Raw genomic sequence first — 19,839 nt, 5'->3', positions numbered from 1 at the left:
GCAATGTAAATAACCCCACTAAAAACTCTACAGCAACAGCTTTGTTTCCATCCACCTGTTTTTATGCACATTTTGGAATATTGCATTAAAAACCGCTAGAAGGAAATGCCAAGATGTGCATAAATTCTAAAAATGTGCATAAAAAACGTATGTGCACAATTAAGTAGGATAAACTTTCTATCCGATAAGAAAAAAAATGTCCATAAATTACAATGGAAACACATTTACTGAATAAATTCTAGATTGTGCATCAAAAAAGTCATGTGACTTTGCACGATGGGACGGGATAACTTGACTAACCCGCGGACAGCATTTATTGTGTCTCACTCAGAGGTGCAAGTAAATCACTATATATGTATATATAAATTATATAAATATTCAGTGGCTTCTCCTAGTGATATTTAGTGCCAGTTTACCAGGAAGTGATGATTTTGCACTCTTTGACTCGTTGAATGGAAACGGTGCTTTATACTAGGGGTGTCAAGCGGATGGTTTGTCACAATACGATACGATATCGATTCCCATACCCAGCCATACGATATTTGCCGATACCACATCAAAAAATTCTACGATACGATTACGATTCGATGCAGAAGTATTATCGATCATGAAAATTTACCTGAAATTTTCCTATTTTAAACAACCATCTACATTTTTATTAACTCACAAATGCAACCAAAATCTATAACATGAAAATTTACCTGAAATTTTCACATTGTGTACCTCAATTGGGACATTCAAAACAAAAAAATAGGCCTACACTTTTTTTTTTTTTTATAATACAGAAAATAAACAATTGGAAAAACAATTCTGGCTGCTACTATGGGCTCAGTGCTAAAAATCTTTTCTACAGATAACAAAATTATGAGCAATAGCAGAAAATAAATACAATACATCAAAGTTCAATAAACTTTAAAACAGTTAAATAAACAGCTTTTCTGGTTTTCAGCTCAGTCTAAAATACATTTTAAGGTATGGTACAGTAATGTAGTAATCAAATGTAAAATAACTGCATAGTCTTCACTGTATAAATTAAATATAGATTAATCATTTTTGATGTTACAAAAAAGTTATTTAGTCAGGAGCAGTGAGCACTTTGACAGTTTATTATTAGTTTACTTTCACTTTAAGAACCAAGCACGGATTTAATATACACATGCTACACGCCTTTTCTTTCTGAACTGTTAACGTTAAGACATATGACTAAACGACTGTGTTTACTAGGAAATTCGCCAAAACACGAATTTTGATGTCATTTTGTCTGTATTTATTCATCCAAGCACAAAAAAAAGTGGAAGAGAGCTCAATTTAGTATTCGCGCGGTGCGAAGTCTGTGTCTCCCGCTTCATAGATGTGTACGCTGAAAACTTTTCACAAAGCACTCGACCTGTTCCATAAAAAACCCCTGTTGTGCCTTTGAGCAGTCCTATAACGAGTCTTAATCCCTGATTTGAGCGAGAATATGCATGGTAATGCATAGACGGACATTCTGAAATTTTGGGAAAGAAATAAGGTGCCTATTTATATTCCGAAATCCCTTATGAGTGAGGCATCGATCGATATCGTCAGACTCATATCGATCTCCATTTGGATGAATCATTACACCCCTACTTTATAAAAATATTTTATGTGAATTTCCAGTTAAAAAATCTTTGGATGAAACATATAATGACAAGGTTAATCATTCACGTTAATTCGTTTAATCGACATGTTTGGAACAACTTTCAAATAGTTCGATAATTTTATACAATTAAACAATTTACAACATCACAATATCATACAAATTTAAAAATTTCAAAAAGTCCAACAAAACACATAAATATCACTGTGCAAGATCATCCTGTGTGAGAAATTTTAAAATGTCTAAGAGTCCACCTAAATATATATATATAAATTTCGTAACTCTTAAATTTAGATTTAAAAAATCAGGTTTTGCTGACAAACAGAAACTTAGGGGTTTTTTAAATGTAAGGTTTGGTAAGCTGCAGATATCATTTTTTGAGCCTTTGTGCAATCGATTTTTAATAGATTTCAGGTCCATGCACCAATTTATTCCACCGACTTGGAAACCTTCTCAAACCTTGGTTAGGCCATTACAAAAGCAAAGAAAACAAACAGGAGATCCCTTGTCTCATTGTCCTATTTCTAATAAGTGTACTAAATGTAGTTTTAGAAAAAGTGTTTAATCTGTCTCTGGTAAATTACCTAACTGAAAGAAAATAACTTAATTAAACAGGATCGATATTTTCGTCTCCCAATGCATTTCAAAAGTCAAAATTGATTCAGCAGGTTATAGTACGAAACAGCGTTTAATAGACATTTTATTTCAAATAGTTCGCAATAATAATTTTGAACACTGATGACTGCTCTTGATAAACTCAGGCAGCATTGTGCATTGTGCCTTATTTGGGCTGATTTAAAAATTATTTATCGGGGTCTTTTTGACTTAGTGGATCATGCTCTACTGCTACAGAGGCTTAAAGGTTTATAAATTATTTATCGGACAGAATTCAGTGCGTTTCTGTAGATAATTATACTTGTTAACTGTTAAGAAGGGTGTCCCACAAGGTTCTTTATTGGCACCACTTATTTTTTCTATTTTTATTAATGATTTAGGTCGGGAAATAAACTCTGCGAAGTTACATTTTTATGCTGATGATACAGTTATTTATTCAGCTGCATCCTCTTTACCGCAAGCCACTGGAATTCTTCAGGACTCTTTTTATATTTTTCAGCATACTTTACTACAACTGAAATTAGTTCTAAATGTAAATAAAATTTATTTTATTATTTTTACTCAGCTGATCTTTGTCCTCTGCTCTGTCCATTCTTACTATTGATGGCCTGCTCAGAGAAAGAGTAATAGTTTATAAGTATTTAAGAGTATGGCCTTTGATGTACATATTGATTATTTGGTGAAAAGACTTAAACCAAGATTGGGTTTTCTATTTCGGCCAAAAAAAAAAAAAAAAAAGGTTTTCATTTTGAGCAAGAAAGCAAATTATACAGAGTACATTTTTACCCATTTTAGATTATGGAGATGTTATTTACATGCATGCTTCTGAAAAGGCTTGACAGCGTTTATCATGCTGCATTGCGATTTATAACAACTGCTTGCTCACATACTCATCATTGTTTGCTGTGTAATAAAGTAGGTTGGTCCTCTTTATATCAAAGAAGGAAATCACATATGTTAGTGTTACTGTAAAGGCATTGTTGGGCATGCTTCCAAATTACATCTCTAGTCTTTTATGCCTACATAGAAAGAATTATATCACCAGATCATCAAATGGGATTAAATTAGAAATACCCAGGGTACATCAGAGCATGGAAAATTAGCTTTCTCTTTCTATGCTCCGTGGTTGTGGAATGAATTTCAAACTGTAACTCCATTAGAAAAAAATCCTCCTTTGAATATTTTACAAAATTTAGTGCAGTGTTTAGAAAATGAACCATGTTGTTTTAATTAATTACTGATTTACGATTATTGTTTTTGCTTTGGTTCTATATAATTTTGTCTTGTGAGGTGTATGTTTGTGACAATTTATGTGAAATATTTGTACGGTCATCTTGTCCAGGACTTATTGGAGAAGAGATTTCTTTTATCTCAATGGGACCTTCCTGGAAAAATAAAGGATATATAAAAAAAAAAAAAAAAAAAAAACATAAATATATATATATATATACAGTACAGACCAAAAGTTTGGAAACATTACTATTTTTTATGTTTTTGAAAGAAGTCTCTTCTGCTCATCAAGCCTGCATTTATTTGATCAAAAATACAGAAAAAAACAGTAATATTGTGAAATATTATTACAACTTAAAATAATAGTTTTCTATTTGAATATACTTAAAAAAAAAAATTTATTCCTGTGATGCAAAGCTGAATTTTGAGCATCATTACTCCAGCCTTCAGTGTCACATGTAACATCCAGTCTATCACATGATCATTTAGAAATCATTCTAATATTCTGATTTATTCTGAGTGTTGGAAACAGTTCTGCTGTCTAATATATTTGATGAAGAAAAGGTTAAAAAGAACTGCATTTATTCAAATATAAAAAAAAAATTCTAATAATATATTTTCTAATAATATATTTTCAATTACTATCACTTTTTATCAACTTAACACATCCTTGCTGAATAAAAAAAAAAGAAAGAATTGATTTTATTTTTTAAAAAGAAAGAGAAAAAAAAATTACTGACCCCAAAAAATACTGACCAGCAGAACTGTATATTTTAAAAAAATCATAGCTTCTTTTTTTATTTGTTTTTACCTTTTCATTCATCACAAAGTATCCTAAAAAAGTATCACATGTTCTGAAAAAAAATTATTAAGCAGCAGAACTTTTTTCCAACTTGATAATGAATCATCATATTAGAATGATTGTTTCTAAAGGATCATGTGATAATGATCCTAAAATATATTCAGCTTTGCATCACAGAAAAAATAATTTGTTTATAATTGTATGTGTATAATTTATTAATTTAAAATCAATTATTTTAAGTTTTAGAAAATAATGTATATCATAATATTACATTTTTTATTTTATATTATGTATTTTTGATCAAATAAATATTCAGGTTATGATGAGCAGAATATAAACTTCTTTCACAAAATATTAAAAATAGTAATGTTTCCAAACTTTTGGTCTGTACTGAAACACCAGTGATAAAAAGAAGCAACCACCTCGGTTTGAGCAGCCCGTGGCATTTAAGGTGCGTCTCCTGACTGAAACACCAGTGGAGGATGTTGTGGACAGCAGTCTGGCCAGGTTTTGAGTAAAAAGGGCAGAGACTGTAATTCTCTATTTTCCTGTCTCTAACACCGTTTATCCTCTCCGGTTTCTCCGCTAACGGAATTAGGAACGTCCCAAGACACACGCTCTCAGAGAAAGGAGAGAAGACGCGATAAAAATCTTCACTTTCCACAGCCTTCAAATCTTATTGGCCTGTCATAATAGCCCATAACGTTCCGGGCGTCTCGCACGCTCCCTCCGCAGGCGCGTCTCGAGGGACACCGAGGCAGATGCTCGCGGGCCGCAGACAAGCGCGCTCCTTCGACTCCAGACCGGCAGAGTCTTCCTCCATCCCATCAATGCCAACGAGATTAGCGGCAGAACACGAACCCCGAGCAGCTGAAAGCTAATACGGCCATTTGCGCTGGGGAGAAATCCTCAAAGTGTCCTCTTCAGGGGTTAGCGAGGGAGGTTGTGGACATTAACGTTTCCTTGTAAATTAATAAAGCCCATTTTGCCCTTCTTATCTTTGTTTTGACCAACATTAGGACCAAATATTTACATTCTGCGCTTTAAGTGGGGATTGGGTTTCAGAAATCTCTTCCTGTAGACCAGATTCCAATCTATAACCATTTGGACGGGCATTGCGGAGCTTCTAATCAGGTTTGGCCAATAAGCAACAATTTCACAGGGCCATCGACACACCTTCCTATGTGTCAGTGCTCTTTACCGCACATTCACAGGCAGAAGTTTGGGCACGTTTGCTTAAACCTACACAGATGTAAAGCATGCATATGCATTAGAGATGGTCAGATTAACCAATTTGCATCGGTGCATCGGCATAAAATATAACAATGCGATGCATTGATTTAAAAAAAGTGTACATCAGATATAAGTTGGCATTTGTATCATGATGCAGTTTCTCTGCATTGATGAAACCCATCTATTTATAAATAATAAATAGTACATGTGACTTACTGTAATTATTATTTGTGACCAGTGATTTTATATTTAAACTGACTTCTCTAAAGTGTGTTCTCTCATCACCACTGCTGCTACATGAATACGACGCATCACAACTCTACAGAGACCGAGGCGAGTCCTGAGAGTCACACAGAATATAGATCAACATGGCTGTCTGTCTGAACCAAAGAAATAAAAGATAACTATCTGTATCATATTGAATGGCATGGCATCAGATTTTTACCATTGAATCGCATTGTGTTGAGCACGCTTGACATCTAACAATTGCAATAAGCTTTGTGTAGCCTCACGTGAACTGATCAAATCTTCTTGTTTACTACTATTTATAGCACCAAATAAACATTAATTAACATCAAGGGTTGATCTTGAAAGGAAAAGAATAACTTACTGAAATAAATCATGTCTCATGTAAGCAATCATTAAGTGTTTTAACCGCACAAAGATGTCAATAAAACAGTTTATGATCATTGTCACGCTACATCACATTTATCTCAGGAAAGACATTCAATGTCCATAAACGTGACAGGAAAATAAAAAAAAAAACTCTAAAGAGGAGCATTATATATTATATTTTGTACTGAACCTTTTCTTTAATATTTAATGTATGTTTAAATAAATCTTTTATGATATCCACTGTTTAAATGTTTATATTCCAACAACAAACTGGAGTAGAAACAATTATATAATTAAAAATTAATTATAATATATTTTTATAAAAAAAAAAAAAACTGCCTTATGTGCAATTTAAATGATTGTTTACAAATCAATTGAAAATATTAAAATACCAACAGAGAGGGATAATTTTAAAGTTTACAGATTTAGTTTGACGCCTAATAATTAGAATAATGTGAAATGAATTGAGATTAAAAAAAATAAAAATAAAATGTAGGCTAGTGAATGGAAATCAAATGGTGAAATATGTCTCAATACCAAGTGCTAGTGTCATGTTTCCTGAGATGGAGAAGATCCTAATAACAGAACTGAGTAGGTGAGCACCAGCCTTTGACTGGCAGGGTATTAAAAACACATTTCAAAGAACCAGTGACTGTATAATCTGGAGTAGGCTGGTTTGCTTTTACAGGAACAAACCTCATATCAACTTCATTGAAGGTTGTCAGCATGGCACAGGTGTTCTGCGCTTCCTTCAGCCGCTGAGCGATGCGCAGTCTCATGCGGTTCATCTTCACCTGCAACAAAACCACAAAAGGGCTGAGCAAGAGAACGTGGGGCCTCGGCAGAATCTGTGCTACTTTTTAATATCAGTTCATGTAAATAACACTGTTAATATAGAGACCATTTCAATGTACTTTTTTATTTGGCCATTGAGTTTCTTAAAGAGCACAGATTGTGTGATCAGGGGCACTGATTGATTATGCCTTGATTATGTTTCACTACATTTGTACTGTTCAAGCTCTTGCATTAAACATTTTGAATCAGACGGTGACAGGCTCTACTGATTTGTAAGGTGGGGAAAAAAACCCTTTTAAGCTATTTCAGATCAAATAGAGATACTGAATATCATCACAGAGATGAAGATGATCCAGATAACATTTTTGAGCAATGTTTCAGTCACAGGTGAAATTAAAGGCATTAAAATCTAACATGATCAACTGCAGAAGTTGTTGTGTATTAACTTGATGGCAGAAGTTATGGCACATAAGTAACAATTAGTCTACTTCATGAATACATGATAAAATATATAGTCCACTTTAAATTGGTCTAATATTACCCAAGATCCTAACAGTACGAGCACATCAGTGTCTTTGTAATGCACAAAGGCAGCAGTGGCCTTGAGTACACACACACACACACACACACACACACACACCACAAATCTAACAAACGACTGGACAGAAAAAAAATCAATAAAAAAAACCACTTAAAAAAACCTAATAAAAATATTAACTGGACAGAAAAAAAAATCTAAATAAACAATCAATTTAAACAACCTACTTAATCTAGGAATCAAACATGCTGCTGAAAAATAGGTCATATACATGCGAAGTGCTTGCCTTGCATTATTACACTTTTTCGTTCACAATCAAATTTTGCTAATATAGACATATTTGTGAAAAATCAGCTGAATCAACAGGCAGTGCAGGACCTAGCATAATTTTTTCAAATTAAAGTTCTGTGTTTAAACTAGGGCTGTGCAATTAATCGCATGCAGTTTGAACAAGCTTCCCGTGTATAAACAGTATCTGTACACATAAGCGGCAGCAAAATCACAAGAAAAGGTTTAAATGTTCTGGCAATTATATATTATTTAAAGGTATACTATTCGATATGATACTGATATCGGATCTGTTGTTGCCAAATAAGTGTGTATTTGTGGTCCTGGTGTTCCCTACATTATAGGGTCCAAATGTCCCCACATAAATAGTAATACCAGTACATTTTTGCTCACCCTGTGCTCTGATCGGGCGTCTTTGGCTCCGGCGTCAGCAGCAGCAGCAGCAGCAGGAGCTGCAGTGGGTTTGATGGCAGAAACTACAGACAGGAGAGTTTCAGTTAATTAGGAATGCACTAAAATGAAAACGCTTGGCCGAAGCCGAACAAAATGAAACACTGGGCCGATGTCGTTTTCCACATGCATTTTGCCAATTTTTTTCACCCTTGCATAAATTAAGTAGCCAAAATGTGCTTTTTACTGTTTTGATTTGCTTTTCAAATAAAAAAATAAATTTCAAAATATTTACTTACTGTAACACTGAACATTTTTTAACATTCTAGCACAAAGCACAAATTTTTTTTTTGCCCATTTTTGAGACCCCCATTCTTGAACCAGCCATGCATTTTATAATGTACAAATAAATGCAGCCCTGCTGAGCCAATGAGAAAAGTTTTAAAACATTACAATATTGGATCCCAATTTGAACACTGTGTGAATGTTATAATAAATGTATCAATAGAGCTGCTGCTATGTTGTTGTTAATAATGACAACTATTATTATCATTGTTGTTGTCTTTTTATTTTATTTTAAAGAACAACAGTAAAAATCACAACACTATCATTTATGAATGCTGATGGAGTTCTTGCTTTGTCTCAGCTTTTATTTTGGCAGAAACCCGCAGGAAGACCTCAGTGCAGCTGACAGCAGATTTAAAAATGATTCTCTTTATGAATTTAGGAAGATGTTTGTTGCACGTCACATGCCTTTAAAATAAATCATAAAAATGTGACTGAGCAACTGACGAGTAACACACGTTCAGTGCAGATTTTCCTTGTGCTTCGGACTTTTAACCCTGACTAACGAGCTCGAATACATGCAACTCGTGTGTAGATTAGAAAACACATTCTGCAGTTTATTTACTAATTTAAGGCCATTTGGTGATTTCAATCATCATACAGCCACGCCTTCCTCTTCTCATCGGAGACATGCCATGCAGTTCTAAACAGTCTTTGCTGTTGGTGCTTTAATGATTTTTGCATCTTTCTTTTCCACATGTTTGCTGCATTAGTGCGCACCTCTATTTGATTGTGTCACAAAAATTTGGTGCAATCTCAGCCTCTACTGAATGTACAGCATCTCTGAAGAGATTTCATCCTGTAAAGGGGATAAACTCCTGACCTGGTTTGGACTGGATGGGCTGGGCCGGCACAGGGGGCACAGGGGGCATGCTGGTGGGGATGGGTCCTCCGACAGGAGCAGCAGCAGGAGCAGCAGCAGGAGCAGGAGGAGGAGGAGGAGTCTCTGCTGCAGGAGGAGGTGCTGCTGCTGCTGTCGTCTTAGCAGCTCCAGCTGAAACACAGTCAGAGCTGAAACCACCGCAGCACAGCAGCACTCGTTTATAATAATAACCACTTCCTAGCACGGAAAGACCAGACGCTTTATTTCTGGTTACGGTTATTACAAAGACGGACATTTTAAATGGGGGGTTTTCTTCAGCTAATAGCTTTAATAAAACTTACATTTTGTTTTATAAAGTTGAAGTCAAAAGTTTACATACACCTTTCAGAATCAGAAAATGGTAATCATACAAAAAGCGTGTAATTGTGTATTTAGTACTGACCTGAATAAGATATTTCACATACAAGATGTTTACATATAGTCCACAAAAGAAAATAATAGTTGAATCTATAAACCCCCCCGGCTCTTAAAGTGTGTTTTTTTTTTTCTTCTGGAGCATCGGAGAGTGTTTGAACCTTCAGTAATAGTTGTGTTCGAGTCCCTCAGTGCAGAGTACGACCGATATGGGTTTTTGGGGGCCGATGCCGATACCGATATTAGGAAGTAAAAAAGACCCATACCGATATATCGGCCGATATTCTTTGTGTGTAGGCTATATTACAGTACAGTATAGTTAAAAGTTTGTACACACTTCCCATTCGTGTGTTCAAACTTTTGACTGCTACTGTAAATAGAAGACAGTATATAGTCTACATAAACAGAATATATATACACATAAACACATTTTTTGCAATGATAACTCAAATGTGGTGATCAAACATAGGTCTATGTAGTGGAGGCAGGGTATTTAACAATTTAACAATAAACTTTATTATTCAAAATGAGTCTGACATAAAAACAACAAAAATAAAACTTCACTTATTATAAATAACTTAACTAACACATATAGAACAAAATATTTATAACTTGAATTAAGAAATTAAACAAGGTAACTTTGTAGGGCAACCACCACCGCACTGCCGTCTACTGGACTGCAGAAAGATAATAACTTTTCAATCTGGTACGTTACTGACTGTACTGACAAACTATGCTGACACCGTGTCTGCGCTGCAATGGGATGCGACAAAGCGACTGTTGAAAATCATTTGTGTGCTGTGTCAGCATGTCATACACAGAACGAGGCATCGGTTTACTGCATCCAGTGTAGACAACATCACTGATTATATATAATGTGCGTGTGTTATATGTTCTGTAAAAAAAAAAAAAAAAAAAAAAAAATCAGCGGCAAATTCACGATACTGATATATCGGCGACAGGCTCATATCGGCCGATAATATCGGCTAAATGATCAGTTAAGTCGGGCTCTACCTCAGTGTGAAAAGATGGATCTCAAAATCATACAGTCATTGTTGGAAATACACAAAAATGCTGGAAAACCAAATAATTTGTGGAAGCTGAAGGATTTTTCTTAAGAACAGCAGGCAGTTTAACTGTTCAGGACAAACAAGGGACTCATGAACGGAATTTTTTTATCCTATATATATATATATAGTGAAATATTATTACAAATACAAAAAAGCTTTCAGTTTTAATATATTATACAATGTAATGTTATTTCTGTGATGTAAAGCAGGATTTTCTTCATTTCTCCAGTTTTCAGTGTCACATGATCTTTTAGAAATCATTACAATTTATTTGACTCAAGAAACGAAAATGATGATGCACTTTATTTTTCAGGATTTTATGATAAATGTGAATTTTAATGAACAGCATTTATTTGCATTTATCTAACATATTCAATTCGTTAATGCATTTATTAAATAGAAATCATTTTAAATGTCTTCACTCACTTTTTGTCACTTTCATGCATGATGAATAAAATTATTAATTTCTCTCTCTTTTTTAAATCTTATACAAATGTTTGAGTGGTATCATTGTTTCCACAAAAATTTTAAGCAGCATATATTGATAATAATCAGAAATGTTTCTTGAGCAGCAAATCAGCATATTAGACTGATTTCTGAAGATCATGTGACGCTGAAACTTCTTTGTAAACAACAACAGATTTATAAAGGTTTCTAATGAATGTTGCGTTCCCAAATGCAGATTAAAGCGGCTCAAACCAAGTGCAGCACTAACAGTGAATCACAACATAAACAGTACTGTAACAGCAGACACACTACAGACTATTATATAATTACAGCACAACCGTTGTGAATTTTATGACAGCACTAGCAATCTCAGATTCTCACCGTCATTCATAAAACGTCACTGTGTCGAGTAATGCGTTTCAGCTCCGATTCTGCTCGCATCTGGTGCTTTGAAGGATTTGAAGGCTTTAAATGTCCTGCAGATGGCGCCGCGAGCTCGTGCAGCACTCTCAGGCCCATTCCATACGTGATGTTTCTTTTTTTTGCAGTTTATTTAGGATCAAGGGGATGTAAACTTTTGAATGGGGTCATTTTTATCGTTTCAATTATTATATTCTCTTTTGGACTATATGTAAACACCTTCTATGTGAAACATCTTATTCAGGTCAGTACTTAATGAATAATAACATGCTTTTTGTATGATCCCTCTTATTTTGGTAAATTAATTAAGGTGACATATCATAAAAATCTGACTTTTCTAGGTTTTAAGTGCTATAAGCAGTTCCCCGGTGCATCTACCAACCAAGAAAATGTGAAAAATATTAACCCAGTAACTTATTACAGACTATTACACAAGATCAATATAATATTACAGAATACTTATTCATCCACACAGATTAATAAACAATATGAAACAAACATGCAATTTCCACACAGATCTGAAATAAACATGCAATTTATTTCCCAGCTGTTTATCTTCACAGACATAACCGACTGTTTTTGTTACTAATGTGTTCTTAATGTAAACTTGTGTGTGAATGAAAACTTTCTTTCTGTCCGTGCGCTTCAGATGTGTGCTCTCAGAAAACCCTATATCAGAAGTTTAAACTCATATGGTTTAAAACGCATGATTTCAGCACGATAAACATGATAATCAGAACCAAAACAGATGTTTTTAGCAGGTCCGAGCTGTAATGACCAGCTCTATTCTGGAAAAAAGGGGGCGGGGAGCAGCAGCTCATTTGCATTTAAAGAGACAGGCATGAAAACAGTTTGTTTCTGCTTCCACTCAAAATAGGCATTTTCAAAATGATATAATACATGTTCTGTGGGGTATTTTGAGCTGAAACTTCACAGACATATTCTGGGGACAGCTGAGATTTATATTACATATTGTAATAAGAGGCATAATATGTCTCCTTTAACATTTTTCAGATTCTGCAAGGTGTATGTAAACTTTTGACTTAAACTGTATTTCATTAGTGTAATACTCCCATACTTCCAATCTTAAACTGTGATCTTAGTCCATCATAAAAATATTAAATTACAGTATTTCATGTTAATAAAGATTTCAAAAGTTAGTTTAGTTGTTTACAAGTAAAGTTTCCTTGACTTTAATTCGATTCAATTAAAGTTTATGTACATAGCGCTATTTACATTTCAAAGCATCTTCATGTAACATTTATGCTTCAGTGTTACAAACAGGAAGTATTCTATTATTGGTCAGTTAAAGCAGCATCCAATATGGAATATAATATAATGGTTAGCAAACATCATGTAATCAGTTAAATACACTCAATGAACATGTTAGCAAGTGACTTCAGCTTATGATCGTAATGACTACAATATAAGATGCATTTAGTCCAGAGCATTTTGTTTATATATTTTAGCAAAAAAAAGAAACAAGGCTGACCTCCTTTCTTGAGTCTGAACAGAGGAGTTCCTCCTTCCACTTTCCCTCCGTCAGGAACCAGCAGCTCCTCGATGACTCCTGCAGCTGGAGAGGGAACCTGCACCGACGTCTGCAGCACAGACACAACTCACCTTAACTCAACACTACACACACACACACACACACACACACACACACACACACACAGACTCACTCGCGCACACACGCACGCACACACACAGACTCACGCACGCCTCACTCACACGCACACACACACACAGTCAGAAACACGCATGCACACAGACACACACAGACACAGACACACACACACACACACACACACACAGACAGACAGACACACACACACACACACAGACAGACTTCAACACTCTCTCTCTCTCTCTCTCACACACACACAGACAGACACACACACACACACACACACACACACACAACAGACTCCACACACACACACACACACACACACACACACACACACACACACACACACACGACTCACTCGCGCACACATGCACACACACACACAAACTCACGCACTCACACACACACACACACACACAGTCAGAAACACGCCTGCACACACACACACACAGACACAGACACACACACACGCACACACACACACACACACACACATACACACACAGACAGACACACACACACACACACACACACACACACACACACACACACACACACAGACTCACGCACGCACACACACACAGTCAGAAACACGCATACACACAGACACACACACACACACACACACACATGCACACACACACACACACACACACACACACACACACACACACACACAGACACACACACACACACAGAGACAGACTCAACGCACGCACACACACACACACACATAATGCTAGACACACACACACACACGCACACACACACACACACACACACACACAGACACACACACACACACGCACACACACACACACACACACACACACACACATACACACACACAGACAGAGACACACACACACACCACACACAGAGACACACTCACGCACACACACACACACACACAGTCAGAAACACCACACATGCACACACACACACACACACAAACAGACTCACTCGCGCACACACACGCACGCACACACACACACAGACTCACTCGCGCACACACGCACGCACACACAGACACACGCACGCACACACACACACAGTCAGAAACACTCATGCACACAGACACAGACACACACACACACACACACACACACACACACACAGATAGACACACACACACACACACACACACACAGACAGACTTCAACACTCTCTCTCTCTCTCTCTCACACACACACAGACAGACACACACACACACAAAACACACAGACAGACTCCAACACACACACACACACACACACACACACACACAGTCAGAAACACGCATGCACACAGACACACACAGACACAGACACACACACACGCGCACACACACACACACACACACACACACACACAGAGACAGACACACACACACACACACAGAGACAGACTCACGCACACACACACACGCGCACACACACACACACACACACACACACACACACACACACACACACAGACAGACACACACACACACAGAGACAGACTCACGCACGCACACACACACACACACACAGACTCACGCACGCACACACACACACAGACAAAGTCAGAAACACGCATGCACACAGACACACACAGACACAGGACACACACACACACATGCACACACACACACACACACACACACACACACACACACACAGACACACACACACCAACTCACTCACACACACACACACACACACACACACACACACACACACACACACACACCACACACACACACACACACACACACACACACACACACACACACATGCACACACAGACATACGCACACACAGACATACGCACACACACACACACACACTCAGAAACACACATGCACACACACACACACACACACACAGACTCACTCGCGCACACACACACACACACACACACACACACATATAGCACCTAACAAACGCATCAGAGATTTCTGTGAAGTTTGCACCTAGTTTTAAGGATTAAGTACTAATTCAAAAATTGAGAATAAACAACTAGTGGGAAAAAAGTCTTATTATAACTGAGTAGTCAGAGCATCAGTCAGAAGAAAAGGAGAGCAAACATTTTGATCAAAACAATATTGTTAAACATCAAATTTAGGTTTAAAATGAACCATAACTGAAACTTGAAGTACAAATATCAGCACAAATTGTGTTTGAATATGAACTTTCTATATGGTATATACTGTTCAGTTAAGGTAAGATTTTTTTCACCAACTGTTTTTTGAATACTATGAATTTAGATATTCTACTTTTTTTGTGACATTGTTCCTGCAGATACACCTCTTAGTTTACAGTTTACAACCATTGTGCTGCGCTCAAACTGAAGGCTTTTAGGTACATTTTTGTTCACAATGTTTAGCATAGACTTAAATTGTGCACACTGTTATTTTGAGCACACTGGGCATGAAAATGTGATTAATTACTTAAACCCTATTTAGCTAACTACTTGTCAGATTAAACTGCATAAATTTCCAAAATCGAGTTTTGTTCCACAAACTAAGCTCCGGGTCTTACATCCCTGATGTTCAATAACAATTCCAGTCCAGTGTTAGGGACGATCTTAAAGAAGCCCTGTTGTATCAGACAGATTTAGCATCTTGTTCACCAGACGAGTGAAATAGGACACGCTATCAAAACCAGCCCTGAACAGAAGGCAGGTGTCCAGAGGAATGTTATTAAAGGTTGATCTATTTTCAGCTTGACACATTTTAATGCACTGCTCAACGTCGCACTACACAACGGCCAACGATGTGTACACAGATCAACAATTAAACTCTAAGTTACAACTTTCAGCCTCGGGAAGTTACAGTTCTTATAGAAATCCCTGATTAGTGTGCTTCTTACCTTATCGGTCTCAATCTCACAGACGACCTCGTCTTCAGAGACGGTGTCTCCAACAGCTAAAGACACACAGAACAGGGTTACCGGGGTCCGATGGGGCGAGGCGTCTGTCCTGCACACCTGCTGAACTCATCTTACCTTTCTCCCACCTGACGTCTCCCTCGGTGACAGACTCCGCAAACGCCGGGGTTTTCACTGTAATAACTTCATTCCCTGCAATCACAGAAGACCTTTCATGTGGCGTGCTGAAGTTACTGTGGGCAGCTGTAGAAAGGTGTTAACAACAGAGAGCTTTCTAGAGAGTTTACACCACTGAATAGGGTTTCTGCAGGACTTAGGAAGGTTTTAAAACCAAGTAAACAAAACGCAAGGACTAAACCGAAGGAAATACAAGAAATAAGTTCTAGAAAACAAAACACAATTTTGATCACACTGCAAAAAAATTTAATCACACTTCAAAAAAATTTTATAAATTTCTTTCCCAAAAATACTAAAAACAAGTCTAAAGATACTTAAACCTTTACTGGAGAAGCAAAATCACACAAGAAGTCTTGTTTTCTGAGAAACTGGTCAAAGTGAAGAGTTTGTTTAAAACCAGAACAAATATGTGCCGATGGGGTCAGATGATTCCAAACATGATTCCAATGGAAAAAGCTTTCATAACCCATTGATATATAGTGTATATGTTCTTATTTTAATCAAACTCACTTAATTCAATCACATTAAATTAAATGAAACTTAACAAAAAGATGTTTAGATATTTGTATCGGAAAACAAGACAAAATACTGGGGAAGATATTATTATTATTTGTAATATTTATTTTTGCAGATTAAGAAAATAAGACCAAATAAAAACATATAAAGACAATCATAAAACACCAAGAATCCATGAACAAACAATACTACAAAAAGACCTATATAAAGACATCATAAAAGTCTCACTTATTAACTGAGCAGAAACCCAGCTGAAGACATGATCAAACGTAATACCAAACACAATGGATTTGAATATTTCAGAACGAAAAGTAGAAAGGAAACTTGTGTAATTGGTAACTGATTTATTTTTGGTCTCTGCAATCCGCAGTGTACACAAGCACTTCAGCGACAAGATAAGAGACGCTCTGAGGGAGTATGAGTGCCTTAATATCACAGGGAAGGTAAATGATTAATAGAGCTAATAATTAAATGTCAGAATAATTTAAAGCGGAAAGCCGCACTCAAGCTAATTCAAGTTTTGCCAGGTCTTGTTTTGTACTCTAGTGTCACACATTCAACATGATTCATCATATTTTAATATCCACTGTGGTCCAGATCAGTGCTGTATATTAGAGTTTAAAAATTGTATTAGACCAGATTTTTTTTAAGAAGAAAAATTATGCAAGTGATCAGCAGCAGATCATCATATTAGAATGATTTCTGAAGATCATGTGACACTGAAGACTGGAGTAATGATGCTGAAAATACAGCTGCGCATCACAGAAATACATTACACTTTAACAGAGATTCACATAGAAAACAGATTTTTTAAATCACAATAATATTACACAATATTACTGTTTTTATTGTATCTTTGATCAAATAAATGCAGCCTCGGTGAGCAGAAGAGACTTACTTAGAGAGAAATAAAAAATCAAACTCTTGTAAGATAAGTAAGAGAGAATGCATAGATTAAAGCAAAAGGTAAACATGAGAAAGGCTTGACCAATCAGAATCAAGTTTTCCAGAGACTCTAAAGTCAACTGGAGAGCTCATTGTATGACTGATCTCTGCAAGAATTTAAAACGCTGCATGCATTTTACAAGAGTTTTATATTTAAAGTTTAAATTCTCTAATTTTTCCAATGTTTCTTCAAGTACGTTCAATCTGTTGAAACACTACACATATTTGATTACATAGAGAGTTTATTATCGGAGCTGAACGTGAAATAAGCAGCAGGCTGAGATGGTTATTTCAGGAATACAATCAGCCCTATGAAATGAACTTATGACAAAACAATAAGGAAAGGCCTCAAAATCAAGATCAGTATCAGTGACGACTGACCCTGACCTTCTACAGACAAGAGAAGGAACTGTGTTGATGCTGTACGCTACGAACAAAAAACTGTGAGGGGAAAGGCACACAGTCTTATTATGACTAGTAAGTAAGACAAAACTGATGCTGCTGCTGCTGTGCACCACACATGACCAGAGCTTAATATAGAGACGCAGAGCAGGAGCGGATACGTACTGTGTGCGGCTGAGGTGTTGAAGTATCTGATTTGATAGACGCTCGACCGCCTCTCACACCTCCTGAAAATCAACAGCACACATCATCAGCATCTCACCATACCATAATATCACCTTATGAAGTACACGCTACAATGGTTATTACATTACAATCTAATGTACTTTAAAAGTTCAAAATCTACAGTTTCAATCTAAATCACATTCACACTAGTGTTTTAGGAAGCCAAACAAATTAGAATAGAATAATAATAATAACAACAATGACAGTAATAGCCATATATTGTTAAACAAGTGCACTGTAAAATAAATGACAATTAATATTTTAATAGGTATATTTACACTACAGAAGGGAAATGACAATACTTCTTTCCTAATTTCTACACTTGGAAGAGATATTTAGAATTTGGACTCATTTAAACCGCTAGCTGTCAGCGGTTCATACTGCACTTTAAGCTTTTCTTTTGAAGAAAACTCCAGCTTCAGTGAAAAACAGGTTTACAAAAAAACATCTCACTACAAATCTAGTGAAACACTGTAATCATCTGCAGAGAAAATAAAGCACGACTGGTGTCTGCTGCGTTCACAAACTAAATAAACCGTCCGGGAGACGTCAGTGATACTTACGGGCTGTTCTTGAAGGTGACACACTGACTCGCTGATATACCTGCAGGAAAAAAGGAGGCAGAGGAACATCGAATCAGGTTTGTTTGCACTGTCAGAGAAAGAAAGACACAAGACTGTGCAAACTAGTATCTTTACAAAAAACCTATGACATGCAACGCAGAAGAAATATCCTCCCCGATCTCAGAACTCACCTGAAGCAGCGCGTCTTGCGAGAACACTGTTACCCTAAAGAACAAGACGAGACCAGAGCATCAGTGAGCAGAAGAAGCAAGAAGAGCACTGGACAAGCAGCAGGACATCTGGCTGACTGTGATTCACACCTGTACCTTCTGAACCTCAATGTGCCACTGTGTGTTTACATCAAGTCTTACACACACACACACGGTAACTTAACGCTGCATGTAACTCACGAACACCGGAGAACCTCTGAGTTTTTGCCTTAATAAAAGTCTGGTTTAATTGGATCTCTGAAATGCATTATTGTTTTATATTAAAATAGAATATTCAATGTGATAAATAACACTTTTACATTTTATTGTTTTGATATTAAATTCTATAGTAAATCTAATACTGTTATAGGCATTATCACAACCAGCAAGAGTGCTATTGTACTGAATATCAGCACGGTTTTAATCTGACTGTCGTGCTCTTCCTCCACACGTTCACTAATACTGTGCAGGGTTAGTTTGACAAAACAATCCAATGATTTGCTCTGAAGCTCTATTCTGAAGGACTTTAATAAAAACACACTTGTTTATAGTATTTTTTTTTATACAATATTAGATTAAAAAATATATGTTTAAATGTATTAATAAAATGTTCAAGTTGTATTAACGAATTAGCCTTTTTTGACAATAAAATTTAATTACACAATTTTAAT

The 19,839-nt window shown here is 36.3% G+C and overlaps 1 protein-coding gene across 1 annotated transcript in view; it reads right to left on the bottom strand.

Moving 5' to 3' along the window:
• The window catches only part of LOC122140210 (dihydrolipoyllysine-residue succinyltransferase component of 2-oxoglutarate dehydrogenase complex, mitochondrial-like), a 28,932-nt gene that overhangs the window by 5,728 nt on the left and 3,365 nt on the right, over nucleotides 1-19,839 (bottom strand). The window contains exons 2-10 of the mRNA XM_042742980.1: nucleotides 19,151-19,184; nucleotides 18,960-18,999; nucleotides 18,337-18,398; nucleotides 16,249-16,323; nucleotides 16,114-16,169; nucleotides 13,139-13,247; nucleotides 9,296-9,466; nucleotides 8,131-8,213; nucleotides 6,813-6,910 (exon numbers count right to left, since the gene is read on the bottom strand). Coding sequence (XP_042598914.1) covers nucleotides 6,813-6,910; nucleotides 8,131-8,213; nucleotides 9,296-9,466; nucleotides 13,139-13,247; nucleotides 16,114-16,169; nucleotides 16,249-16,323; nucleotides 18,337-18,398; nucleotides 18,960-18,999; nucleotides 19,151-19,184 — 728 coding nt within the window. The remainder of the gene's footprint in view (nucleotides 1-6,812; nucleotides 6,911-8,130; nucleotides 8,214-9,295; nucleotides 9,467-13,138; nucleotides 13,248-16,113; nucleotides 16,170-16,248; nucleotides 16,324-18,336; nucleotides 18,399-18,959; nucleotides 19,000-19,150; nucleotides 19,185-19,839) is intronic.

This window comes from Cyprinus carpio, chromosome B17, assembly GCF_018340385.1.
Source record: "Cyprinus carpio isolate SPL01 chromosome B17, ASM1834038v1, whole genome shotgun sequence".
Classification (NCBI taxonomy): Eukaryota; Metazoa; Chordata; class Actinopteri; order Cypriniformes; family Cyprinidae; genus Cyprinus; species Cyprinus carpio.
The sequence above is the reverse complement of the archived record's forward strand: the minus strand, read 5'-3'. Positions and strand labels throughout refer to the sequence as shown.